Source organism: Manis javanica, chromosome 8 (assembly GCF_040802235.1).
Source record: "Manis javanica isolate MJ-LG chromosome 8, MJ_LKY, whole genome shotgun sequence".
Taxonomy (NCBI): domain Eukaryota; kingdom Metazoa; phylum Chordata; class Mammalia; order Pholidota; family Manidae; genus Manis; species Manis javanica.
This window is the reverse complement of record NC_133163.1, coordinates 39,208,536-39,236,370: the sequence shown is the minus strand read 5'-3', so window position 1 is coordinate 39,236,370 and position 27,835 is coordinate 39,208,536. Positions and strand designations below refer to the sequence as shown.

Here is a 27,835-nt window from a genome sequence, read left to right as displayed (position 1 = left end):
CACTTATGTGTAAACCACTTATTAAAATTATAAATATAAACCTAACTATTCTTATACTCTTAATCTACAGATTTTATTTTACTTTTAGATCAAGTGATGATTTTTATATAAAAAAATAATAATTTTTCTTTAATGTTCGGTAAACTCAGAAATTTAATTCAAGGTCTAATTACAAATTTAAAAATCTGATTCTTTAAAGTACATCAAAGTCATAATAAACCTGCTTTACAAACTTAACAAAATCTTCCAAGAACTCAAACACCTTCTGTACATGGAATAAATCTGACTTAAAAATTAAGTAAACTAGTGGTTCAAACATTTTAAAAAGAAAGTATATTCAACAGAATTTGTTAATTATAGAACCTATGTATGTATCCGTGTAATTGCAGTTTACACAAAAATGTCACTACTTTTGTTTCACTTAATTTCTTCTCCTAAGATTAATATTCAGTCACTATCCAAGGTAAAAGTAGTTACTATCTTAGTCCTGCAACTGAGTTAATAGTTTGGGATTCTTGATTGGAGATCTGAGAATGGGACATAGAACTTGGTAATGCTTTTCATGATGGCTCTTTTGTTAGCTCCTTCATATTCATTCTTCCTTCTCTACCCTGCTCTTTACCAGGGGATTCAGACTTGTGTGGACTATATCAGTGGCTCCTGCACCTTTTGGTTTCCAGGTTGAAGTGGGGGGTGGGCAATGGGTAGACTCAGTAGGAAATCAGAGGTAAGGGAGTGAGACAGATGTATTTATTTCCATACCAGGTTGCCATATGCTGGCTGTGTCCTTCAACAAAAAGTCACCACTCTTTTCAAGACAACCCTTTCTAAACCATTCTCTCTCTTTTGGGCTTTTAGAACTATACTTGTTTCTCTTGCCTAGAGTGGCAATTCCTCTGTTGCTACGCTGGGTTTCTGAACCATCCCTTTTATTTCTCTACAAATATACATCTGTAAATTTGTCCTTTTATAAATAAACCTTCCTCAGGTTATCCAAGTACAGTGTGCCATCTGTTTTTAGTTGGAATTCTAATTGTTTACATGCTTTAAAACCAAAGTCAGTGTAGTCAGATCTTTCCTGCTAGGTCAGTAGGGCTTTCTGAACCCATGTTTTTCACCTGGAATTTAACTAATCATAATAGTAAATTGTTTTTCACAGATCGCTCCTCTGCCCCTATGTTTTTGTCCTGCTGTTCAGTTCCTTTCTCTGAGATGATAAATCTCTTAAGCTTTACCTAAAGATTTTAATTCATGTCCATGGTAATGATACTTTTTAAAACAAATATGTAATTTCCAGTCTCAAGTTCTGGTATGTGTTGAGGGGATCCTGAATCCCTTATTTGGGCTGAAAATGGATTTCCATTTACTTATTTTTCTTTTTCTACCAATATATTGAGGTAAAATTCAGATAGCGTAAAATTAACCATTTTAAAGTGAATAACTCAGTGGCATTTAATACATCCACAATGTTGTACAACCACCACTTTTATCCAGTTCCACACATTTCCATCATTCCAAAGTAAAACCTCTAACCATTTAGCATATTCTCTCCATTTTCCCACTTCTAGCCCCTGATAACCTCCAGTCTGCCTTCTGTCTCTCTGGATTTATTTATTCTGGATATTTGATATAAACAGAATTATACATGTGACCTTTTGTATCTGGTTTCTTTCACACAGCATAATATTTTTGAGGTTCATTCACATTATAGTGTGTTATCAGTACTTCATTCCTTTTTCTGACCAAGAATATTCCATTGTAGGGTTGTACCACAATTTGTGTATATATTTATTTATTGATGGACATTCGGGCTGTTCCTGCCTTTTGACTATTGTGATTTGTGTTGCTATGAACATGCTTGTTCTTGTACTAATTTCAGTAGTTTTCAGTTCTTTTGGGTATATACTGAGAAGTAGAATTGAGGGGATCATATAATTCTATATCTAACTTTTTGAGGAACTACCAATGCAACAGAATTGAGAGTCCAGAAATAAAACCCATACATCTGTGGCCAGTTGATTTACAAGAGTTCCAAAACCATTCAGTGGGGAAGAAATAGCCTCTTTCAAAAATGGTGATGAAACAACTGGATATCCACATGGAAAAGAATAAAGTTTGACCCCTACCTCACACCATATGCAAAAATTAACTAAAAATTAAGCCAATAGTGCACTAAATATATATACTAAAGCCATAAAACTTTCAGAAGAAGAGGTAAGGGTAAATCTTCATGATTTCAGATTTGGCAGTGGATTCTTACACATAATCTTAAAAGCAAGACAACAACAACAAAAATAAATTGGACATCATCAAAATTAAAAAATTGGGGGCATCAAAGGACAGTATGCTAGTACCACACTATTTTGATTACTGTGAATTTGTATAAGTTTTGAGAAATGTGTCTTCCAACTTTGTTCTTTTTCAAGGTTTCAAGGTCTTCTTGGTTAATTGGGGCCTCTTGCAGTTCCATATGAATTTGAGGATCAACTTTTCATTTCTGCAAAAAATGATCTTGTAATTTTGATAGAAATTGGCATTGAATCTGTAGATTTCTTTGGGTAGTATTGACATCTTAACCATATTAAGTCTTCTAGTCAATGAACATTCCATATTTCATGGAATATTCCATGGAATATTTAGGTCTTTGATTTCTCTCAGCAATGTTTTGTAGTTTTCAATGTACAAGTCTTTCACTTCCTTGGTCAAATTTATTCCCAGGTATTTTACTCCTTTAATGCTATTGTAAATGGGTTTTCTTAACATCATCCTTGGATAGTTCATTGCTAGTGTATAGAAATACAACTGATTTTTACATGTTAATTTTGTACCCTGCAGCTTTGCTGAAATTATTTGTTAACTCTAGGGACCTTTTTGTGGATTCTTTTGGATTTTTTATACATAGGATCATGTAATCTATGAACAGAGATAGTTTTACTGCTTCCTTTCCAATTTGGATGCCTTTTATTTAGATTTCTTGCTTAATTGCTCTTGTTACAACTTCTAGTAGGTTGTTGAACAGCAATGTTGAAGATAGGCATCCTTGTCTTTTTGTAGATGTTGGGGGAAAGCTTTCAGTCTTTCACCATTGAGTATGATATTAGCTGTGTTTTTTTTCATTAATGCCCTCAATCATGTTGAGGAAGTTCCCTTATATTTATAGTTCTGTGAGTGTTTTTGTTCCATTAATGGGGTATGTTACATTGATTGATTTTCTTAATTTGAACTACCATTGTATTCATGGGATAAATCCCACTCGGTTATGGTGGTATATAATCCTTTGAATTGGTTGTTAAATTTGGTTTGCTAGTATTTTTGTTGAGGGTTTTACACCAATATATTGATAAGGGATATTGTTCTATAATTTCTTTCTCTCTCCCTCTCTCCCTTTCTCTCTTGTTTTTTTGGCATTGATACTGCTAATACTGGCTTCATACAGTTCATTAGAAAGTGTGTCCCCCTCTTCTGTTTTTTGAAAGAGTTTGAAAAGAATTGGAGTTGATTCTTTAAATGCTTGGTGGAATTCACCAATGAAGGAAGCTATCTTGTCCTGGACTTTTATTTGCAGGGCAGGTTTTTGATTAAGGATACAATCTCTTAGTTTCTATTTGTTAAGATTTTTTGTTTTTTCTTGAATCAATTTTGATAATTTGCGTATCTCTAGGAATTGTCCATATCATCTAGGTTGTCTAATTTGTTGACATACAGTTTTTCATAGTTAGTTTTTACTTATTTGCGTTTAATATCTATTTTCTTTGCCAGTCTAGCTAAAGGTTTGTCAATTTTGCTAATCTTTTCAAAGTGCCTACTTTTGTTTTCATTGATTGTCTTAGTTTTTTCTCCCCTGTTTCATTAATGTTCATTCTAATCATTATTCTTTTCTTCCTTTTGCTAGCTTTGGGCTTAGTTGCTGTTTTTTTCTAATTCCTTAATGTATAACATTAGCTTATTCATTTGATATGTTCTTTTTTACCGTAGGCATTAGCTACTAGAAATTTCCATCTAAGCACTGCACTCTCCATTTCCCATATTATGTGTAGTATTTTCATTTTTATTCATCTCTAAGTATATTCTAATTTTCCTTTTGATACCATCTTTGATCCATTTCTTGTTTAAGTGTTTGTTGTGTAATTTCCACATTCATGAATTTTCCAGTTTCTTTCTTTTATTAATTTTTAGCTTCATTTTATTGTGGTCAGGGAGGCTGCTTTGCATGTTTTTAGTCTTTTATTAAGACTTGTGGCTTAACATATACTGTATCCTAGAGAATGTTCCATGTGCATTAAAAAAAAATGTATGTTGTTTCCCTAGCTTTTCCTCCCAGGCTTTAGTGGTCTATTATATGTCTCAACTGTAATCTTTTCCCCCAGATGGAGACTAATGCCTTGTGTCAGTCCCTCAGGCAGCCCCCATCAGGATAGAACAAGCACAGTAATTTGCTTATGTCTGCTCTGCTCCCTCTGGAATCAGGGACAGTGGCCTTCACGTAGGGAAGGTGGGCTGCCCAGCTGGGGAGAGTGTCGGACAAGGGCCAGTAAAAATGCCACAAAGCTTTCCTACCATTTTGAAGTTGCCTTTTTCTTGATTCAGTATACCCTTAGTTGCTGTAAACCTTTAGCTGCTTTCCAGAGTTCTGACAGAGTTGGTTCTGATAGTATTCATTTCTCAGTGTTTCTGTGGAGGGATGTGAGCTCTTAACTGCCTTCACCATTTTCCTAGTATTCTGTCCCCTCATTTCAGTTTTATAATTCATTTATGTCTTCTTGACCTACCATATAATCACCCTCTGAATAGTCTTATTCCTGTTTCTGTTATACTCTCCTGGTAGACACAGGTGATAGTATCTGTTATCTTGGGCAAATTTACCTCTCTGAGCCTGGACTTGCTTTTATAAATTGAGGATGCTCTCCTTTCCTCCCCTTTTCTGCCTCTCTGGATTCTTCAAAAGACCAAAGAAGAAAATGAACAGGAAAGTATTTTTATAAAATTAATCTAATTATATAATTTGTTGACGTGGAGCCTTATCAATGGTTTATTTTCTTTTGTCATTGAAATATGAGTCACCAAGAACCATTAAATAAAAATAAGTTAAACTGGGGGCTCTGAATCTATTCTTTGTTCCCCATATTTTGTCAGCAAATTATGGTTACAGGAGAATGTGCATATTTTTTGGATCACTGCAGACTAAAATGCTTGCCCTTAGGCAGAGAAAGAAAAGGAAACAAACTTGGGGAAACTCACATCATCAAACCTCTTTCAATCCTTTATAATCAAATCTGAGTTTAAACATTGTCAGTTACCTAGAGTATTAAAGCATAAACTGATTAAAAAGCTGTACTCAGTATTCTGTGTCTTAGAGCTCATTCTTAATCTTCTGTTTTCTTTGTAGTTCCATAAATTCCCATTTTCCTAACATGAGACCCAAAGACTGACTCAGCTATTTGAAAGTAGTATTCTCTTAGCGGAAAACACAATAAGAATGAAGAGATGGGCAGGAGACATATTTGTATATAATCAGCTTTACTGTCTAATATAGTATATTATTGCTTTTTGTTATTAAAAGACTATTGCAAATTAAATGTATATGATGTACTGTATGGAGAAAATATATCCATATGTTTCTTTTAAGTTCTACTTTATGTACTGTCTGTTATCATTCAGCAATATTAAAACAGCCTTATACAGTGTTTTAACATTTGACACTTTATGGTCTTGATCGCTTTATATAATGTATAATTAATTAAAAGAATTAATCCACAGACATACTTTATTTGGTCTCTGACCATTTCTACTGTGTGTCAAGTGATTTTCCATCCTCTTACAGGACACCTGCACCTATGTATTATAGCTAATTAAGTATTTGTGTTTCATGTATATTCACTTCTAACACATTGACAGACATTTCAGTATACTCCATGATATGGGAAATGTTGATTTGAACATGCTGTACTATTTTAAAAATACTATGTGTGAGAGCTTTAGTTTCTTTTTTAGGTAGTACTGAAAATGTTTGCCCAAATTAGCCAACATGTGACCATTTTTTAAGTTTGCAGGATATATTGGTTTATACCATCATAAAAGCTGATTGCCTCCTGATCCTTAAGAATTGCAAAATTCCATAAGAATTACAAAGCTGCAAATTGTCCACATTCTGGTAAATTTTGGTTTCTAGAAATAATAATTTTCAGTGAGAAATTATCTCTGGTTTTCTGGCTAGTTCTAAGAACCATTTTATTGTCTTAACTATTCATAGGAAAATAAAAAATGAGGACTCAAGGCATTTTCATGCAAACATAACTATTAAGGAGTGTTAAATCTTCGTTCACTGTGAGGAAATAGATGTTTAGAAAATTCTTACTGTAAATATGACTATAATAGTTTCCCAAAGCCAATAAAATATTTGGTCAGCTAATGAAAAATTCAGTCAGTGCAATTAAGCAGCTAATGTGAAGACATGAATCAGAGTTTTAAAGCTACTAAGTACCATTTACTATCATCACATAGACTCAAGTGCTTTCACTCAAGTCTCAGCAGTGTACTTTCTTGTTCAAGGTAAACTTTAGGAGTTCAGCAGTTTGCCTCTCTATCTACCTGGCAAATTACAGTTCTGCCTTCATATATCAACTTAGGTTTTCTGCAAGCACTTCCTGACTTCTCCGGGCTTTCAGTTCCCCTATATTTAAAAATTGTTTATTTTCACTGCTTTCATCACATGCCTTTGGGCTCCTTGGGAGCAGGGGCTGTCTTCTTATCTAGCACCTAGCATAATACTGGTACATAGTAAGTGTTCAAGATATGGTCACTGAATAAATGAATTATTTCTAAGCAGATAAAAATTTTTAACCTATCTGGAGGTCAGCTGTTAATGAGAAAATGGGATAAGATGATTTCTAATGTGTCCTTCCAGCTTTAGGATTCTGTGTTACTTTCCTTGTTTATGGTCTGTTCTGTCTTTACCCATTGTTCTTCTCATTTATTTTACAAACATTTAAAATTTATTTTCAATAATTGCATGTGGGATTAATCTTCAGTATATCTTTAAAGGATGGGATTTTATCTCCATGGTATTTGTTTTATATCATTTCAAATAAAATTAGTCTATCTTCAGTTCCATAAACATTAGATTTTACAAATGGAGGCTAATTAAGAACAAAACATATCAAGAATAACCTTAGTTTGAATTTTGCTTTTTTTTTACTTTGTGTTGACTCTTTGTGGCACTTCTACCCCAAACATGATCTAAAGATAAGAAAACTGTGTGGCTTATTTTATGAACTTCGGAATGACAGGTGGAAATAATTTTTCTCCCAGAAGGTAGAATTCAAGAAAACAGTAGAGCTTTTTTCTTTTAACCTTTTCAAGTAATAAAATAAGAAATCTAGGTTTTTAACTATAAAGAATTTTTTATGATATATTGAAGCAGGTTCTGTAAAATTAAACTTATAAAACTTAAATGATTTTCAAAACAAGTCATATGTAACTGATTAGAATGTGTTCTTGTTTAAAATATTATACCAGCATGTGCAGAGTCATAACACATTGCCAAAATGTAGTCTGGAAGCAAAACAGAATACTGAAAATAATGCTATAATTTTTTTAAATAAGAGGAAGATATTTTCTTCACATATGAAGTTTTTGGTCCAAATAATTTCTCACCAACTGGCTGACTAGTCTGTTTACCAAAAGCTTCAATTTTGGTAAAATGATTGCATTAGCACATTACTTAGGATAATGGGCATAGATTATTTTTTTCCCAAAGTGATGCTGTGGTTTTGCTTTTGGAAGAGAGTGCGTTTTCTGTGGGCTTAAGTATTAAAAATGCTTCTTAAAATCTTGAAATTGTTAAAAATACTTCTTGAAATCTTGAAACCAGAACTCCTGGAGCTATTTCAGATTTTACTGCTTGTACTCATTGGCTCCTTGAGTAGATATTCTATGAACCTGTTTTTACTTGCTGAAAAATAAAATTTTCCATAATTAAGAGAAAACATCAGTTATTTTATTCACTTGACTGTGTCTTTGCTTGCTATTGTTTGCTTTAGAGATTTATCTAAGTTATTGACATGATTCAGATTCCATTGTATGAAACAGAGCTTTTGAGAAGGTGCTTTGAATGGAAAAATAAATATCTGAGAAAATATCTTGCTTTTGGGTGTGTCCAGTTCTGTTTGAATTTCTTGGTTTTTTTTTTTTTTTTGCATTCATTGCTATAGTCCACATAGTATGTATTTTTGAGTATACACTTGGTGAACACACTGAGTTCAGGTTATAAAATTGAGGATAATGAAATCTCAAAGCAATTTTCAAATATACCTACTTAAGAAAATACAAATAATTATATTTTAAATAAGTCATTTTATGCTATACATTGTATCATCTCTCTGTTATTCTTACAGGCATCTTCTAATTTCCAGGAAACCTTCTGTCTCTTTAGTGACTGACGTACAACCTATCTTCCATTCAGTCCTCTGTCATCTTCCTCCACAGCTTCATAATTTGTGGTGATAACTCTTTTCATATCCTCCTCTGTATTATTACTTGCCATTGGTTATCATATCCATTCTTTAGACCTACCTATATTTTAACTAACCAGAATCTTGATTTAATTTTAACAGTTTTATACTGCTCTGTTTAAATGTTAGGGTGGTCTTTTTTTTTTGTTTGTTTTTTGAACAGTGATGGCTAGTTAGTGAGTAGATATTTATCTTACTGTCAAGAAACTTAAAAGACAGGGAATGTATAACATATAAATAGCCATGGTACTTTCAAGGGAGGTAGAGATAAAATGCTATGCAAATTCAGAGAAGGAAAGAAGTAATTCTACCTGGGTAATCCAGAAGAGGTGGCATCTAAAAAGGTTGTTAAATATTTCAAACATAGAGAAGTACCGAGAGTAATATAATAATAATTCTGCCATCCACAGTTAACAAATGTTTTCAAAAGTCTAAAGGTAACGTCTCTCCTAAACAAAGGCCTTAGAACACTTAATCTTACACTTTCTTTTTTATTTTCCTTGTTATTTTTGTTACCGTTTGCTGTGATGGTGATGGTGGTGAGTTTCTAGCTGGTCTTTGCTCCTTCTATCCTGCTATTCCCACTGAGGTTTAATTTTCTTCTTGCTGAAATAACTCCTTTCATGCTTCATTCACACTTCCCATCTTTTTAGCTCTGTTAAATTATGTTTTCCTCACATATATCTTCTGCTTTACTAGTTTTCTCGCCATTTGTGGATAATTAGCTGTTGAACCTGTTCATTGAGAGTTTTATTCCAAGAATTATGGTTTGATTTTTTTTTTAAGGAAATGTCTGTTCTTTTCATATTGTCTTTCTTGTCTAATGGCATGTCTTTCTTTCATCATCCCTTATAGTGAAATATACTTCCTTTAACATTTCTTTCAGATTCTCTTATATGTGGGTCTGGGTGTGTTAGTCTTGCCATTGATTTTATCTTTTGATTCTTTTATAAATGAGTTTCATTATTTTTCTTTTTTTACAAGCCCCTTTTTAGAGGGAGTTGTTTTCCCATGAGCCTTGGGTTGTGAAAGCATACAATTTTGCTTTCTGCCAAATACATGTTGGTTTTACTGATCTGGACCAATGGTTATTCTTAATTTCTTGGGGATGAAACAGGCTTGGATACTGTGATTACTTATGTATGTTTCTTTTTCTTCCCTTGCCCCTAGACTTTCTTGAGATTGTTCCCTGGCCAGTGAGCAAATTTTTTCTACAGCTGTTTTACAGATCTAGGTTATATGCAAAGAGCCAACCCCACTTCCAGCTTTTCACCTCTGATAGAACTGAGGCCTGTCTCCTGTCCCTATATGGGTGTTGAATCCATAGGTATCCAGCATCTTCCTGAAATTAAGCCTCTGCTCATGCTTGGATTTTGAGTTCTTGGACAAATTTCTGGCACTTGAGAGTCTTCTTCTGTTAAGCTTAGTTGCTTATTATTTTTGTTATAGCATATATGACATTTTTATGTTACATAGGGAAGCTTCTCATATCTTTGTTCAGAATTAATGGTCTGATATTTGAACCATGGTTTTGGAAGACAGGCAATGATGAGGCCATCCAAGATAATGAAACAGTGTGAGCAAAGATATGGAGTTATGAGGCATTCATAGGGAATTACTGAAAATCTCATGGTTGACTTTGAATTAAGTTCAGGGTACATGGAGGTGATTAATGTAAATATGTTTGGAAAGGTGGATTGGAATCAAGTACAGTAGGCCTTGAATGGTAAGGTAAGGAATTTGGCTTTATTCTACAAGCATCAGGGAGCCAATGAAGGTTTGCTTGAGAATGCTACAGAGCTTTGCTCTAGGAAGATTAATTTGGGAACCATGTATAGGATAGAATGGAGAGAATGTACAGGAAATAGGGAGATCATTTAAGAGACTATTAAACAGTTGTCCATGGAAGAGGTAATAAAGAGCTAAAATTAGGTAATAATAGTGACAATGAAGATAATGTGAAATTTAAATGGATGTTTATAGACAGATACTGTGGCATAACTTTTTCATTGGTGTGTAGGAGAAAGAGGATTCCAAGATGACCCTAGAAATATGTTGAAACTATTAGGAGAAATGAAGACATAGAGGGGTAGGTTTGTAAAGGAAGATGAGTTAGTTAAGAAAATATTAAATTTGTGGTGCCAGTGGGAAATGGCTACCCAAGCAGAGACAAATGCTGGGGTGTAACCAAGGAAGAAGGGCAAAAGGGCAAAAGGGCAAAAGACAGAATGGTAGGTTTTAGAACAGAGGTGGCAATGAAGCCATACCTTTCACAGAGAGTCAAGAATAGAAGAGGAGGTAAGCCAAGAAGAAAACTACTAATTAAGAAGCAGGTGCAAAAAGAGAAATTTGGGATTCAAAAGCTGTAGGAATGTGGCTCAAATTACACGCATTGTTATGGAGGCAGAATCTAAAAGTACTTTACAGCCAGAGGCTGTTTCCTGATTTAGAGGTGGAGGAAGATGTTAAAGAAGGTGGGGACAGACAGAGAAGTGGTCATTTAATGGGGGTGGGTCAATATATAGGATATGAGGAATAAGACGATGGAAAGATAGAGTGGAAATAATGTAGCAATCTAACTTTTAAAAATAAAATTTAAGAGAGTATACATAGTATTTCTGAAATACAGATCTGTACTTGTTTGTGTATGTATATGTGTTTGTCAGATTTTCACATTTGTTTTTAATATTTTTAAGTATTAAAATTTATATTTTAAAATACTAAATACTAATAATATTTAGTGTTTCCATCTTTAGATTACTCTGTTACCCTGTGATAAAAGATTAACAAGCAGGATTATTCCTTTTGTCTAATTTAAAAAACAAAAACAAAACGTCTGTTTGGGATACAGTGGAAGGGGAAAAGAGAGGGCAACATTGTTGTTGAAATAGATGTGGGAGTAGACAGGAAGGTCACAGAATTGGGAAAGGAGTGGTGCATACTAATTAGCAGAAGGTAAGCTCTTTGGAAATTCAGGCTATGAAAGACCTATGAAAGCAAACTTTGCATTAATAGAATCAAAGAATATGTAGGGTGGATATGGACACTACATTTTACCGAATGTCTGTTCTGTGCCAGACACTTACATAAGTTTTCTCATTTAATCTTTTGAAAAATACTATGCGGTATTACTGTCTCCCTTTTATAGATAAGGAAATTGAGGACTGAAAAATAAAAGTGCTTTCCAAATCATAATGTTAGTAATTGTCCAAGAAGGGATTTAAACCCAACTATATCTGTTCCCCAAATCTTTGTCCTTTCTACTAAATCATAATGTTTTTGTGTATGTATGTGGTACAGGGGAAAAAGAGAAACAATAAGAGGAGAGAAAACAGATTGTTCATAATTAATTTAGAGAGTGTGCAGTCAGCAGACAATGACACCACTGCCAGGAGAGTTTTCCTTCTGTAAAACTTAGGGGGTGCTTAAATGACTACCATTGGACAGGGAGAGGAATTCAACTTGATTTATCCATCTAGGCTGTTACCTTACTATTAGCCACAGAAAGCTCAATATATTTCATTCTGATAAAGATAGAAATTTGCAGCATTATTGTGGGGAAAAAAATCCAGATTATCAGGGCTATGGCTGAGGTTTCATTGACCACTTTATTGATTTCATCTGTAACTTTATTTTGCTGCTTTTGGTAGGTTAGCTTTTTAACTGCACTGATCAATACTTAGGCTTGCTGTTTAGATGTGTAACTTCAAAGGGTTCTCTGCAAACCTGATTTTTCTAACTCTTCTCATCTTAAATTAATGTATTGACCTTTTATGGAAACCAGGGAGTCTGCTACAGCAGTAGACAGAACACCATGACTGTAACATATTTCAGTATTAAATATACCTTAAGATGAGTAACTATAATTCACATGAATTATAGCAAAAAAATAAAAGTAGCTGTAAGTAGTAATATTTGGTAAAACCAAGGCCAACTAAGAATGATTTAAGCAGTGTTTCAATGCAGATTTGAAACACTCTGTGCACAACTTTTTAAAAATGAAATATTTTATACCTAGGAAAAACATATAGCTCATTTTCATTGCTTTTCCCTCCACTACTCCTTCAAGTTCTGTATTTGAATTCCACAAATTAATTGAAGAGACAGCACATAACCAGTGCCGTGGAAGCCCACTGTCTGCATTCTTCCTCCCGCATTGTGGTCCGACCTCACATCAAATATTGAGTCACCCTGAATATGGTGATTATCATTTACTTGCTTTTCTTTTCAGCTAGGTCATATCTATATATTTCATGTTTAGTTTGCATGTTTAGAACTTTATATAAATGGAACATGTTCTACATATTTTCTGTAGCTTGTCTATTTTTTTATTTTTTATTATGGTATCAATATACACTCTTAGGAAGGTTTCACATGGAAAACACTGTGGTTACTACATTCACCCATATTATAAAGTTCCCCCCATACCCCATTGTAGTCACTGTCCACCAGGGTAGTAAGATGCCACAGTCACTACTTCTCTGTGCTACACTGTCTTCCCAATGATCCCCCCCCATACCATGTGTATTAATCATAATACCCCTCATCCCCTTCTCCCTCCCTCCCCTTTGGTAACCACTAGTCCATTCTTGGAGTCTGTGAGTCTGCTGCCATTTTGTTCCTTCAGGTTTGCTTTGTTGTTATACTCCACAAATGAGGGAAATCATTTGGTAGTTGTCTTTCTCCCCTGGCTTATTTCACTGAGCATAATACCCTCCAGCTCTATCCATGTTGTTGCAAATGGTAGGATTTGTTTCTTTCTTATGGCTGAATAATATTCCATTGTGTATATGTACCACCTCTTCTTTATCCATTCATCTACTGATGGACACATAGGTTGCTTCCATATCTTGGCTGTTGTAAATAGTGCTGTGATAAACATATGGGTGCATATGTCTTTTTGAATCTGGGATCTTGTTTTCTTTGGGTAAATTCCTAGAAATGGAATTCCTGGGTCAAATGGTATTTCTAATTTCAGTTTTTTGAGGAAACTCCTTACTGCTTTCCAAAATGGTTGAACTAATTTACATTCCCATCATCAGTACAGGAGGGTTCATTCCCCTTTCTCCATATCCTTGCCAGCATTTGTTGTTCCTTGTCTTTTGGATGTTGGCCATCCTAACTGGTGTGAGGTGATATCTCATTGTGATTTTAACTTGCATTTCCCTGATAATTAACAATATGGAGCATCTTTTCATTTGTCTATTGGCCATGTAAATTTCTTCTTTGGAGAATTGTCTGTTCATAATCTCTGCCCATTTTTTAATCAGGTTATTTGCTTTTTGGGTGTTGAGGCATCTGAGTTCTTTATAGGATGTTAACCCCTTGTCAGATATGTCATTTATGAATATATTCTCCCATACTGTAGGATGCCTTTTTTTTCTACTGATAGTGTCCTTTGCTGTACAGAAGCTTTTTAGTTTGATGTAGTCCCATTTGTTCATTCTTGCTTTTATTTCCCCTTGCCCAAGGAGATGTGTTCAGGAAAAAGTTGTTCCTGTTTATATTCAAGAGATTTTTGCCTATGTTTTTTTCTAAGAGTTTTATGGTTACATGAGTTAATTCAAGTCTTTGATCCATTTCGAGTTTACTTTTGTATGCAGAGTTAGACAATAATCCAGTTTCATTTTCTTACATGTAACTGTCCAGTTTTGCCAACACCAGTATGTCCCATTGTATGTCCATGGCTCCTTTATCATATATTAATTGACCATATATGCTTGGGTTTCTTTCTGGACTCTCTAGTCTGTTCTACTGGTCTATGGGTCTGTTCTTGTGCCAGTACCAAATTGTCTTGATTACTGTGGCTTTGTAGTAGAGCTTGATGTCAGGGAGCGTAATTCCACCTGCTTTATTCTTCCTTCTAAGGATTGCTTTGGCTATTCGGGGTATTTTGTGGTTCCATATGAATTTTAGAACTATTTGCTCTAGTTCATTGAAGAATGCTGTAGGTATTTTGATAAGGATTGCATTGAATCTGTAGATTGCTTTAGGCAGGATGACCATTTTGACGATATTAATTCTTCCTAGCCAAGAGCATGGGATGAGTTTCCATTTGTTAGTGTCCTCTTTAATTTCTTTTAAGAGTGTCCTGTAGTTTTCAGTGTATAAGTCTTTCATTTCCTTGGTTAGGTTTATTCCTAGGTATTTTATTCTTTTTGATGCAATTGTGAATGGAATTGTTTCCCTGATTTCTCTTTCTGCTAGTTCATTGTTAGTGTATAGGAATGCAATAGATTTCTGTGTGTTAATTTTGTATCCTGCAACTTTGCTGAATTCCGATATTCTAGTAGGTTTGGAGTGGAGTCTGTAGGGTTTTTAATGTACGATATCATGTCATCTGGAAATAGTGACAGTTTGACTTCTTCCTTACCAGTCTGGATGCCTTGTATTTCTTTGTGTTGTCTGACTGCTGTGGCTAGGACCTCCAGTACTATGTTGAATAAAAGTGGGGAGAGTAGGCATCCTTGTCTTGTTCCTGCTTTTAGAGGAAAAGCTTTCAGCTTTTCACTGTTAAGTGTGATGCTGACTATGGGTTAGTCATATATGGCCTTTATTATGCTGAGGTACTTGCCCTCTGTACCCATTTTGTTGAGAGTTTTTATCATGAATGGATGTTGAATTTTGTGAAATGCTTTCTTAGCATCTACAGAGATGATCATGTAGTTTTTGTCCTTCTTTTTGTTGATGTGGTGGATGATGGTGGATTTTTGAATATTGTACCATCCTTGCATCCATGGAATAAATCCTACTTGATCATGATGGATAATCTTTTTGCTGTATTTTTGAATTCAGTTTGCTAATATTTTGTTGAGTATTTTTGCACCTATGTTCATCAGGGATATTGGTCTAGAATTTTCTTTTTTTGTGATGTCTTTTGCCTGGTTTTGGTATTAGAGTGATGCTGGCTCGTAGAATGAGTTTGGAAGTATTCCCTCCTCTTCTACTTTTTGGAAAACTTTAAGGAGGATGGGTTTTAGGTCTTCACTAAATGTTTGATAAAATTCAGCAGTGAAGCCATCTGGTTCAGGGATTTTGTTCTCAGGTAGTTTTTTGATTAACAATTCAATTTTGTTGCTGGTTATTAGTCTGTTCAGATTTTCTGTTTTTTCCTGGGTCAGCCTTGGAAGGTTGTATTGTTCTGGAAAATTGTCGATTTCTTCTGGGTTATCCAATTTGTTAGCATATAATTTTTCATAGTATTCCCTACTAATTCTTTGTATTTCTGTGGTGTCTGTAGTAATTTTTCCTTTCTCATTGCTGATTTTGTTTATGTGTGTACACTCTCTTTTTTTCATGATAAATCTGGCTAGGGGTTTATCTATTTTGTTAATTTTCTTGAAGAACCAGCTTCTGGTTTCATTGATACTTTCTATTGTTTTATTCTTCTTGATTTTATTTATTTCTGCTCTAATCTTTATTATGTCTCTCCTTCTACTCACTTTGGCCCTCATTTTTTCCTCTTTTTCTAGTTTCATTAATTGTGAGTTTAGAATGTTCAGATGGGATTGTTCTTCTTTCCTGAGATAAGCATATTTTGTAATATACTTCCTTTTTAGCATGCTCTTCGCTGCATCCCACAGTTTTTGCAGTGTTGAGTTATTGTCATTTGCCTCCATATATTGCTTGATCTTGGTTTTTATTTGGTCATTGATTCATTGATTAGTTAGGAGCATGTTGTTAAGCCTTCATGTTTTTTGTGGGCTTTTCGTTTTCTCTGCATAATTTATTTCTAGTTTCATACCTTTGTGGTATGAGAAGCTTGTTGGCACTATTTCAGTACTTTTGAATTTACTGAGGCTCTTTTTTGTGGCCTAGTATATGATCTATCATTGAAAATATTCCATGGCACTTGAGAAGAATGTGTATCCTGCTCTTGAGTGTTCTGTAGATGTCCGTTAGGCCCATGTGTTCTAATGTGTTGTTCCATGCTTCTGTGTCCTTAATTATTTTCTGTCTGGTTGATCTGTCTTTCAGAGTGAATGGAGTGTTGAAGCCTCTTAAAATGGCTGCGTTGCTTTTTTATTTTCCCCTTAATTCTGTTTGTATTTGTTTCACGTATATAGGTGTTTCTATGTTGGGTGCATAGATATTTATGATAGTTATATCCTCTTGTTGGACTGACCCCTTTATCTTTATGTAATGTGCTTCTTTGTCTGTTGTTACTTTCTTTGTTTTGAAGTGTATTTTGTCTGATACAAGTACTGCCAACTCCTGCTTTTTTTATCTCTATTATTTGCATGAAGTATCTTTTTCCATCCCTTTACTTTTAGTATGTGTATGTCTTTGGATTTGTACAAAGTTTCTTGTAGGCAGCATATAGATGGGTTTGTTTTATAATCCATTCTGTAACTGTGTTTTGATTGGTGCATTCAGTCCATTTATAATTAGGGTTATTATTGATAGATATGTACTTACTGCCATTGCAGGCTTTGGATTCGTGGTTACCAAAGGTTCTAGGATAACTTCTTTACTATCTAAAAGCCTATCTTTACTCACGTAGTGCACTATTACAAAGACAATCTAAAAGTTCTTTTTTTTTCCCTTCTCCATTCTTTATATATATTAGTTATCATATTCTGTACTCTTTGTCTATCCCTTGACTTATTTTGGGGGTAGTTGATTTAATTTTGCATTTGCCTAGTAATTAACTGTTCTACTTTCTTTACTGTGGTTTTATTACCTCTGGGGACAATTATTTAGCCTTAGGAATACTTCTATCTATAGCAGTCCCTCCAGAATACACTGTAGAGATGGTTTGTGGCAGATAAATTCTCTTAACTTTTGCTTATGTGGAAATTGTTTAATCCCTCCTTCAAATTTAAATGATAATATTTCTGAGTGGTGTACTCTTGGTTCGAGGCCCTCTTGTTTCATTGCATTAAATATATCATGCCACTCCCTTCTGGCCTGTAAGGTTTCTGCTGAGAAGTCTGATGATAGCCTGATGCGTTTTCCTTTGTGTGTGATCTTTTTTTTCTCTCTGGCTGCTTTTAATAGTCTGTCCTTATCCTTGATCTTTGACATTTTAATTATTATATGTCTTGGTGTTGTCTTCCCTGGGTCCCTTGTATTGGGAGATCTGTGCACCTCCATAGCCTGAGAGACTATCTCCTAGTTTTCAGCAATTACCTCCTCAAAGACACTTAATATCCTTTTTTCTCTCTCTTCTTCTGGTACCCTTATAATGTGAATATTGTTTTGTTTGGATTGGTCACACAGTTCTTTCAATATTCTTTCATTCTTAGAGATCCTTTTTTCTCTCTGTGCCTCAGCTTCTTTGTATTCCTGTTCTCTAGTTTCTATTTCATTTATCATCTCCTCTATTTCATCTGATTTGTTTTTATATCCTTCCATTGTATGTTTCATTTCAGATACTGAATTCTTCAACCTTTGTATCTCATTCCTCAAATCTTCCCTGAGTTCTTGAATATTTTTCTGTAGCTCCATGAGCATGTTTGTGATTTTTATTTTGAAATCTCTTTCAGGAAGATTGATGAGTTCAGTTTCACTTGGTTCTCTTTCTGGTGTTTGTGGGATTTTGGGTTGAACCAGGTTCCTTTGATATTTCATATTTGTAGGTAGTGCCCTCTAGTACCCAGAAGCTTTATTCTCTGGAGCTGCTCAGCCCCTGGAGCAATGGATGTGTTCGCAGACTAGCAGTGCTGACCTGTTGGGTGGAAAGAGCTGTTTCCTGTTTCTCAGCTGCAGTGCCTGTCTCTACTGCCAGGGCCAGTCGGCTGAATGCACAGGGAATAGCCTTTATGCTTTGCACTTGTAGCTGCTGTACGTGTGGCCAGTCTCTGGCTGGCCTGCTGCAATGGCAGAGGTAGTCAGTGTGCGAGCTGGTGCTGGCCAGGAGGAAGGAGCAGCAGGTTGTGTATCACGGTTGCGGGGGGGTCTCACTGCTGCATTGCCAGCCACTGGGATGGAGTGCCTGAAGCTCCTGAAAGTTCCTAACCTCCTGGACAGAGTGTGCTGGAACAATTTTGTCCATCTGTCCTTTCCTGAGCAGCAAGCTCTGAGCAATCTTTGCCCCTTTAGCAGCCATCTTACTTCTAGGATATCTGTTAGACTGCCTGCCTTTCTTTTGTCCCAGAGTGGCTGATTATTGGTACCTGTTCCCCAGAAGTGGTTGGGATCTCAGTGTCTCCAAGTATTCCACCTGCCTACTTTACTATCCAGAGCACCATGTAATGTAGGTTTGTGCTCCCACAGCAGATCTCCTGGGCTGATTGTTCAGCTGTCCTATGCCTCCACCCCCACCCTTTTCCATTTCTCTTCCTCCTGCTGGTGAGCTGAGAGAAGGGCTTGGGTCCCACTGGATCTTGGCTTTGGTAATTTACCCTTTTCCTTGAGGTGTGTTCTTTTCCTCAGGTGTACGCAGTCTGCTTCAGCCTTCTTTCCTGTTACTCTTTCAGGATTAGTTTGATTTGCTATATTTTCATATTATATGTGTTTTTGGGATGAGGTTTCTGTCTCACCTCTCACACCACCATCTTTAAGCCAATCTCTGTAGCTTGTTTTTTGTTGTTTTTTACTCAGCATTTAGCAATGTTGATGGGTGCATGAAGGTATAGGTCATTTGTTTTCACTGCTGTGTAGTATTTTACTGTGTAATGAGTTTAATCATCCATTCTACTGTCAGCAGGCTTTTGAATTGTTTCTTTTGTTCTTTTGCATGAGAAACACAACTGCTGTAAATACCATGAATAGGCCCCTTGGATCACTAAGATGGAGAAATTAATAGGTTTCCCACTGTTGTCTCTCTTATTATTATCTCCCTAAAATCACAAAAAGGGGTCCCATACAAGCATCAGGTTCTAACTCTTTTCCAAGTGCTTCTACCTCCCTTGCCTCTACCTCCTCTGCACATTTATGGAAAGAGTTTATGAGGTATTGGCAGCATTTACCACCACTGAATATACACTTCACTTCAGATATCCAGAGAAACAGACTCACTAGGAAAGGTAGGTAGGTAGGGAGGGAGGAGGGCACTCAGGCAGGTAGGTAGGTAGGTAGATAGAAAGAAAGAGAGTTAAAGAGTGTTATTATAAAATATTGGCTCACATAATTATAGAGGCTGAGAAGTCCCACAATCTGCTGTCTGCAAGCGGGCAACTACAGAAAGCCAGTGGTGTAGTTTAAAGGCCTGGGAGAACCAATGGTGCTGGTCCAAGTCCAAAAGCCAGTCTAGAGCACCAAGGGCAGAACAGTGATGTTCTAGCTCAGTTAGGCAGAGTGAATTCAACCTTTCTCCACCTTTCTGTTATTCTCAGGCTCTCAGTAGACTGGATAATACCCACTAACATTGGGGAGGGCTATCTGCTTTATTCAGTTCACCAGTTTAAATGCAAATCTCTTCAAGAAACACTCTTGCAGACATAGATACACACAGAAATAATGATTAACCATATATTTGGGCTCCTTGTGGCCCACTCAACATAATTTTATCTTGACATACAAAATTATTAAAATATGTCAATATTTATGTATTAATATAAAATTAACCATCAGAGCTTCTTCTGTTATACCATTATATATTGTAGTTTGGAATGTGTCTGTGTTATGCCCTCTCCCCTCTCATTCTATCCCTTCTCAAATTAATGTACCCATTCTTAAGGTTTCAAATTCCACCTAAATAGTGATACCTCCCAAACTGTTATATTCATTCCATAATTTTCTTATTTGTCCCATATATCCAGCTGCCACTCTGCATCTCCACTCATGTGTCTCATCTATAATCACTTCAGACTCAAGTCCAAAATTAAACTCATGATTTTTCCCTTCTCTTCTATCCCATCCCAATTTTCTCCTCCTCCAGTTTTTTGTTATATCTTGAAGGCATCTTCTCTGTTCCATATGAGTAGATAGCTGAAGTTGACCTTCACTCTACTTTCTCCTTCCCTTCCCTTGCCCCCTATATATACTCACCCAGTTGGTCCTTAAATATCTCTTGAACCATTACTTTTATTTCCACTACCACCACCCTAATTCTTGAGCCTGGAATAAACATTCTCATAGGGAGTCTTTCTATAATCAACTCCTGTTTTTCTCCAAATCCCTGGTACAGCCAAAGTTGCCCATTTGTCAGGTTACTAACAATAACTTCTCAGTGGCTTCCCACTGCCCTCTGAATAAAATTCACAGTTCTTAACATTTCCTATAAGGACTTCATTCTGCCTATGTTTCTAGCCTCATCCTTAGCCAGAACCACTTTTCCCCTATATCCTCAGTATGTGGTATGCCTCCTTGGCACCTCACATATGATCTTCCTTCTGCTAGATCATTGCTTTATTCCTCTTGCCTTGCTAACTATAACTAACTCATCCTCATTCTTTGGGTCCAAGCTTAACTATCATTTCCTTATTTACGGAGAACCTTTTCTGAACTTGTTCATGTTGGTTTCCTTTTCATTTACACCCATAGAGCCCAGACTTTCTCATTCATATTTATTATTTACCATCTTTTTTTCTTTGCAGAACTGTAAGGTCTATGAGAACATGGAGTCTTTGTTGTCTTTTTTATTTACAGGGTTGTTTGAATACCTGGCATGTAGTAGGCACTCAGTGATTTATTTGTTTTAAGAAAGAATGAGCTTCATACATATAAATTTCTGCATCTTAACTGCCCCACCCTTGGGGAAAAATTATTCATCCTTTGTAAAAATGTGATGAAACTTCTGGCACACATTTGTTACTAGCACGAAATTCACAGTAAAAAATTGGATTAGACCAATGAGAGTCAGGTAGTAGATTTTTTAGGAACTTTAAGAAATCAGAAATTAGGATATTTGAATTTATGTTTTCTCTATAGAAGTGGCACTTATCCCTCACTGGAATGTCCAAAATTTATATATGATGTTGTTATTTTCATATGGCTAATATAATTTGTTATTTTTAGATTTTTCATGAAACTTTGCTTTCCTCTACTCCCCTAGTTATTATTCATAGAAATAATAAATTAATAGGAATGACTATCACAATGTTTTAAAAATCAGTAAGTAAAAACATAGGTTATACTATTTTTCTGCTTAATCTCATCTAAGCATTTAAGAACCATACTGAAATTAGCCAAACATAATTATTGCTGAGATAAACATCTTCTGACTTTGAGAAGTATGTTTAAGATTTATCAAAAATCATTTTATCTATTGGTTATTGTTTATTATGTTTTTATGGCTTTATTTAAGTTTATCTCATACCACCTGATTCCTGAGATATTCCTGTATTTGTCTGAACTACATAGATAGAACCTATCCTTAGAAATCTATCAGCTGAGGTAAGTAAAACTACTTAGATGGTTCATAGAATGTTATACTCAAATAGCTGTATCTTGTTTGTTCATTAGCTCACATTCAAATCAAGGAAGTAGTCCTTTCACTATGTAGTTACATTAACTTTCAATAATAGCTACTGTCTTAAAATACCTAGTGTGTTCTTTGATAACAAAAAATTGCACAGTTTAATTTAGCTACAACTCAGAAAGTCTTATCAATCTATATTCAATTGTGTCCTTGAGCACCATGTCACTTTTAATTTCCAAATCTGTGCTTTGGTGTTTAGATGGTCTAAACATCTGCAATAATTGGTTACTCAATTCCCAAGTGTATTTGTAGTATAAATCTGAAATCAGCTTCAATAATTAGTTTATCCAAGTTGTATTCTCACTTGTTGACTAGATAATAAAGTGAAGAGTAACATTATGACTATTTATAGAAGTTTGTTATGTTTTTGGTTGAAGTTAATGAAACCATCTGTTCTTTATAACCAAACTGCCCTCAGTTTCTGGACAGTAGTTCTGATTTGTAGTGCTTTTCCCCATTTATCCTAGAATATGTGATAATCAATTTCCCTCTGTAGACAGTTTGTCTATTATTCTGACATTATGATTAGGAAACCTTAGTGCGAACTTTGCTTTCAGAATGTTTCTGCTTTTTAGTTACAATTGTCTGAGCACACTATTGCTCTGATTGTTTTTAAATCTTATTGAGATAGACCTCAGGTTATTAATGTAAATCTTTTATAGCTTTGGCTGAATTTCTTATGAGAGCTTTTGGTCTTGACAGCTGAGATGAGCCGGCTGATCTCTCTTAATGGCACTTAAATTTGAATTTTGTAGGCTGGGAGGCAGAACCACTGGAACTGGTCTGTTAAAGCATGATGGTAAATGCAGACTTAAAAAATTTGTCACCTTGTAAAAAGAAAGTCAGTCTGTAGAGTTCACTCCCTTTCTTGGTTTGATTTAAAAACAGAGTTTTTTTTTTTAGTCACCACTGGGCTGGTAATTTGAGGTGGAGGAAACTACTATGAACATTTTCATTTCAACTTAGATTCTGAGATTCTTTGATTCTCTGGAGCCAAAGTCTTTCAAGGGTTTTCAAGAGGAGGCTGTGACTGGAGGGGAAGAGTGCTGTCTGTCTCTTGGTCCTGAGTGACAACCCGTGCCCTCTACCTCCAGCTGAGAACTCAAAGCACTGTTGAATAGCACTAAAATCAGCTGAGTCCACGGCTTCAGCCAGATGGTCAATATAGGGCTTTTAAAGGAAGGGAAATAGTTAAAGAGTCATCTCAGAGGAACTCTCTAATGTTAAAGAACTGAGAAAATGAAGTCTTTCTCAAGCTAAGTGTAAATTATGCCACCTTCTCGGGGAGCAAAAGCTGCTAAATATAGCAGAAGAAAACAATAATGCAGGAAATCAAAGTTCAGTAACAAACTTCCAAGTGTGGTTTTCTAATGTTTAATCCTCTCTTACTCCCTTCTCAGGACCCAGTGCTTCCTTTTCCTCCCCCTTCTCCGAAGTCTATTTGAAAGGGATTTTTATGGGTAATGGCAAAGGAAGGCAACTTTAGAAAGAGTATAAATTAGGGCATAAGATGCCCTTTGTGCAGGAATTATCTTAGACATGCTTTTGAAAACATACTTTTTAAAAAAGCTTTATTAAGAAAATAATCAAAGGTATGATTCTTAAATCTTGGAGTTTAGTCTGCTTTCAGTAAAAATAAGGTATAGGTACCAAAATAAGCAAACCTCTTTTTTTTCTTTCCTGGTTTCTGCTTATAAGATTTACAGGTATTTAAAATAAACCCATGAAAAACAGAAGTACTGTCCTGGGATTGGATAAATAGTCAGAGCAATTACCTCCCGGCTCCAAAATCCAACTGAGCTTGACTTTTGGAAATAAATTTAGCTAAAACTTCTTCCTCATTCCGTTGTATAAAGGTGTATATGAAATGATACTGACCTCTACGAGAAACTGCAGGAATCCTATTTAGTGATGTACTTGTAAGAGTCATGAAAGAATTAAAACAACACAGATGTCGATTAATATGAAAAAGTAGGCAAAACACTAAATCTGCATTGTGTGGATTTATTGTGGCAGATGCTTTAAAATACCTTGGTGTACCACAATAATTAAAGGGTGTAAGAACATTAGGTCAAAATACCTAGAAAATAAAAGCTCACAATTGAAAAACAAGAAGGAACTGTTTTATATTTTAAAATTGGAATAACTGTAGGTTGCAGTGAGGAAATAGATTGAAACATTTAACAGTAACTGTTTTGTGCAGCCCTAGAGATCAAAAACAGCAGTGTAAATAAGCAGGTCTTTAAAGAACCATACTCACAGGCACGTTTAATGTAAATGATTGCTTGAAGGGAAAGGTATTTTCTTCAGTGCTATGCAAAGAAATTTTAATTGACTTTATTTTGGCAGTGAGAATCTACAATTTAGCATTAATAACTAAAATTTAAAAATATTTGCTCATTGCTTTGGGTTATGACTGTGTTCAAGAAATACTATTTTCAAACACTAATTAATCATTTTAAATAAACATTTTTTTACACATTTATGGCATCAATGAGTATGACTGTTTATTACATTTTACCTATAAAAAGTTGAACTGTTTTATATACTCTTTATGGAAACAGTGCAATCATAAATTAAAAGATGCAACTGTTTTGGATCTTTTACTGGTGGTCCTGTGTTTCCCTGCCAGCAGTGCAGCTGTTTTGGGTTTCTCAGGATAACATATAAAAAGCTGCATGTACACTGCAAGTTTATGCTTGAATTGCCAAACCAGAGATGGTATGACTCAACTTTCCCAGAAGCAAGTTGTACCAAGATGTGATGAATTTAAAACAGCTAGTTGCACAGTGGTTTGTATTACAGCAATGAAAACCGATTCTCATTTATGATAGTTGACTTCTTAAGGTTGACAGACATTATTCTGTGATACTTGAATTTTGCCATGAGTAAACAGTCATTGGAGCTAGACTGTGCTTTTCTTTTGAGGGTCTAAGGAAAGGAAAAGGGTGAAAACTGTCTGGTGTATGGATAAAAATTAGCTGGAAACTTGTATCAGGAATGGAACATTTCATTTCCAAGATACCTGTAAAAATATCATTCATTATTTGCGTGATGGTCATTGCACTCCCAGTGAAATTTATTTTATGCTGTTCCAGTTTGATATGTAGACTTCCTGAGGTGATTTAGCGCTTATGTCATTTCTCATGCATCAGAGTCATAACAGTAGTCATCTTATTGTGTCCTGGGAGGTAATAAACAGATACCTTTTATGACCATGCAGTACATTTGGTTAATCTCTCTTTAAATCTGTGGGACCTAAGGTCTTATCACAAGTTTGACAATGACTGCTTAGTAATAGTCTCCAAAGTGGGATGTATCCACCAGGGCATGTAAGATGAGATGTAGGGAGACAGTATTAAAATGTTTATTTAAATGGTTTTATCTCATCCTTTAAATATTTCTATTCAATGTGTTTTACAATGTTCTTACTATATTAGTATAGTATGTATATAATTATGTATTATATATTAACTTAATACTCTATAATTTATAAATAAGTATAAAACTTGGGAGATGCATGCTTGAATATTTTTTACTGCTATAAATATATTATCAAAAAAGTTTGGAGATTGTTGCCTAATAAATACTAATTTCCTTTCCCCTTCTACTTCACCCTTTCACCCTTGGCAAAGAAGCAAAGAATCGAGTTAGCACCTTGATTTGTGACAGAGTGAATAAGTTATAGCCAACTCCAGGAGCTTATGCTGTGCCTTACTCCTTACTTTGACCACTTTTTCTATTTGGCCTCTTACATTGCCATATATTTTTTAATCACAAAAGCTTATTAAACATGGATACAAATGAAAAACAGACTTGTTATTATGTTAGAAATACAAGTTGCTCATGCATCAAGACTTTGACACACAGGAAGTTTGAATGAATGAGTAGAAAAGTTTCCAAGTTATTAAAATGTTCTGGTACCTGATTTATTCATTTGCCATACCCGTAATTCTAAGATGGGTGAAGCTCTTTTACTTCCTGAGGCCTGAAGAAACAATGTGGTTTCTTAAACTAGGCATGAAAGCAAAGCTGAAAATATTTGTTTTCTAACAGTGCTGGTGATCATGCTAACAAGTTATCCTTCTTTGTCTACGATTGTCCCATTGTTTAGGCCCATTGTCTACCTTTATCGAGGTAGAAAGTTTTAATTGCTAAATAATATGGGTTGATTTAAGAAAACAGTGTCTATTACACTGTTTTGAGATCATTTACTAATTAGAACATTCTTTTGAACTCCAGCTCAGTCTCAAAGATTTCTTGGACGTGTAATTTTTTAGTTTCCTTCCCTGTAAGAAAGGAGACAGTATATTTTTGTAATACTGAAGAAATTTTGAAATAATTAGTATGTTCTCTTCCCTCCTCCATTTGTTTAGGTATTTGTGTCAGAACATATTTATATAAAAGATTCAATTTTATGTAAAATATTAGTAATATAATAGTAGTATGATTCTGTGTATTTATTAAGACTATGCCAAGAAGGAGAGCAGCAGTTAGGTACCCAAACAACAGCCAGTAAAACAAGGAAGTTCTGAAAATAGGGAACAGTAAACATTTTTTATAGCATTTTATTTTTGAAACCTTCAGAGCTGTTTTTAGGTCTTAATGTAATTTGTTTTATAATTTATCATGTAAACTAATTTAGGCATTCTATGTACAGTTGGTATGTTTCCTTCTGAAAGGTAATAACGCATTTAAAAGCTTAACTTTCAATCTCAGAATTCCTCTTTAAAATTTGAATCAGTTTTACTTTATTGCTTTTTAAAATGTTACCAATTTATATATGCTTTCTATGTGAGTGCAATACTTTTTGTTTTGTTTTAGGTATTTAAATCATGTCAGAGCTGCCTCTCCACAGGACCTTGCTGGAGGCTATACTTCTTCTCTTGCTTGTCACCGAGCACTACAGGATGCATTCAGTGGGCTTTTCTGTCATTCTCCTTTATAAGATTTGGACCTTGGAGCCGAACCAGGGAACTAGCACAAGTAAAGCAGACTTGTAAAATTATAGCCATGTGCAGCTGCACAACAACAGGACTACTTAACTAGCAGCTGTGTTAAAGTATCTATAAAGAGAAAATTTCAAAACTAACCTGAGTAATATAGTGGAAAAGTATTCGTGAAAAATTTATTTTTTACTTATATTTTTTCTGAGAGGGATTGAAACTTTAAGCCTCATCTGATGGAAGATATGAGTAATTCACCTATGTATGCTTGAAGTTGACAGACTTGTAAAATTTTTTAAAAAATAAAGCTAGACTTTATATTAAATATTGTGGTTTTTCTCTTATTACAGTGTTTTACTTGAGCACATTTTAAAATGCGATTTTGAATATGACATTTAGTGTTAATATCCAAGTCTATTATTTCTTCTCATAAAATTTTCCTTATTTTCCTAATGTCTTCTTAAGACTAGTCCAGACAAGTGGGTATGTTTCCTTCTACCAGCAGATTGTGGCAGGTAAAATCAGAGCTGTGCTAATGTCACTCTTTCAATTTTAAGGACTCAGTGGCTAATTTTAACAGTGGAAAGAGAGACAAACTTTCATCAAGGTGTTACAGTTCCCAGTTGTGAGCCACACTTAGGATATAACAGAGCAGTGTATTATCCTGCTTTAATGACAAATTCAAAGAAATCAGTTAATAAAATTTAATACTTAAATGGCACCTTTCACCTCAAATGTGAGCTTATTTTATGATGAAACTGTGGAGACTGGAATGGATACATTTAAATGAAGTTTCTCTGAATAAATTGTAGATTCTGTTGTAGTTTATGCTAGAACTTCAAAGGCTTTTTCTTATATCCAGGATTTTGCTTAAAGAGTTTGGGTGTGGATAGGATGGGGCATCTTAACCTTGGAGTCTATATTATAGACCACTGGGTATGGGACATAGTTTCTCAAGGAAATTAAGGGATTTCCTATCAAATCTCCATTACAACAGAGGTTAATTTTATGGG

General features: G+C 35.0%; 1 protein-coding gene across 2 annotated transcripts in view; it reads left to right on the top strand.

The window, feature by feature from the left end:
• Positions 1 to 27,147, top strand: part of MNAT1 (MNAT1 component of CDK activating kinase) — a 243,732-nt gene extending 216,585 nt beyond the window's left edge. The window contains exons 8-9 of one of the 2 annotated variants that reach the window (XM_073242296.1): positions 8,394 to 8,498; positions 26,701 to 27,147. In XM_073242296.1, coding sequence (XP_073098397.1) covers positions 8,394 to 8,498; positions 26,701 to 26,824 — 229 coding nt within the window. In that variant the 3' untranslated portion in view covers positions 26,825 to 27,147. The remainder of the gene's footprint in view (positions 1 to 8,393; positions 8,499 to 26,700) is intronic. The other variant, XM_037006816.2, reaches the window with a different exon arrangement.
• The last annotated feature ends 688 nt before the right edge of the window (positions 27,148 to 27,835 follow it).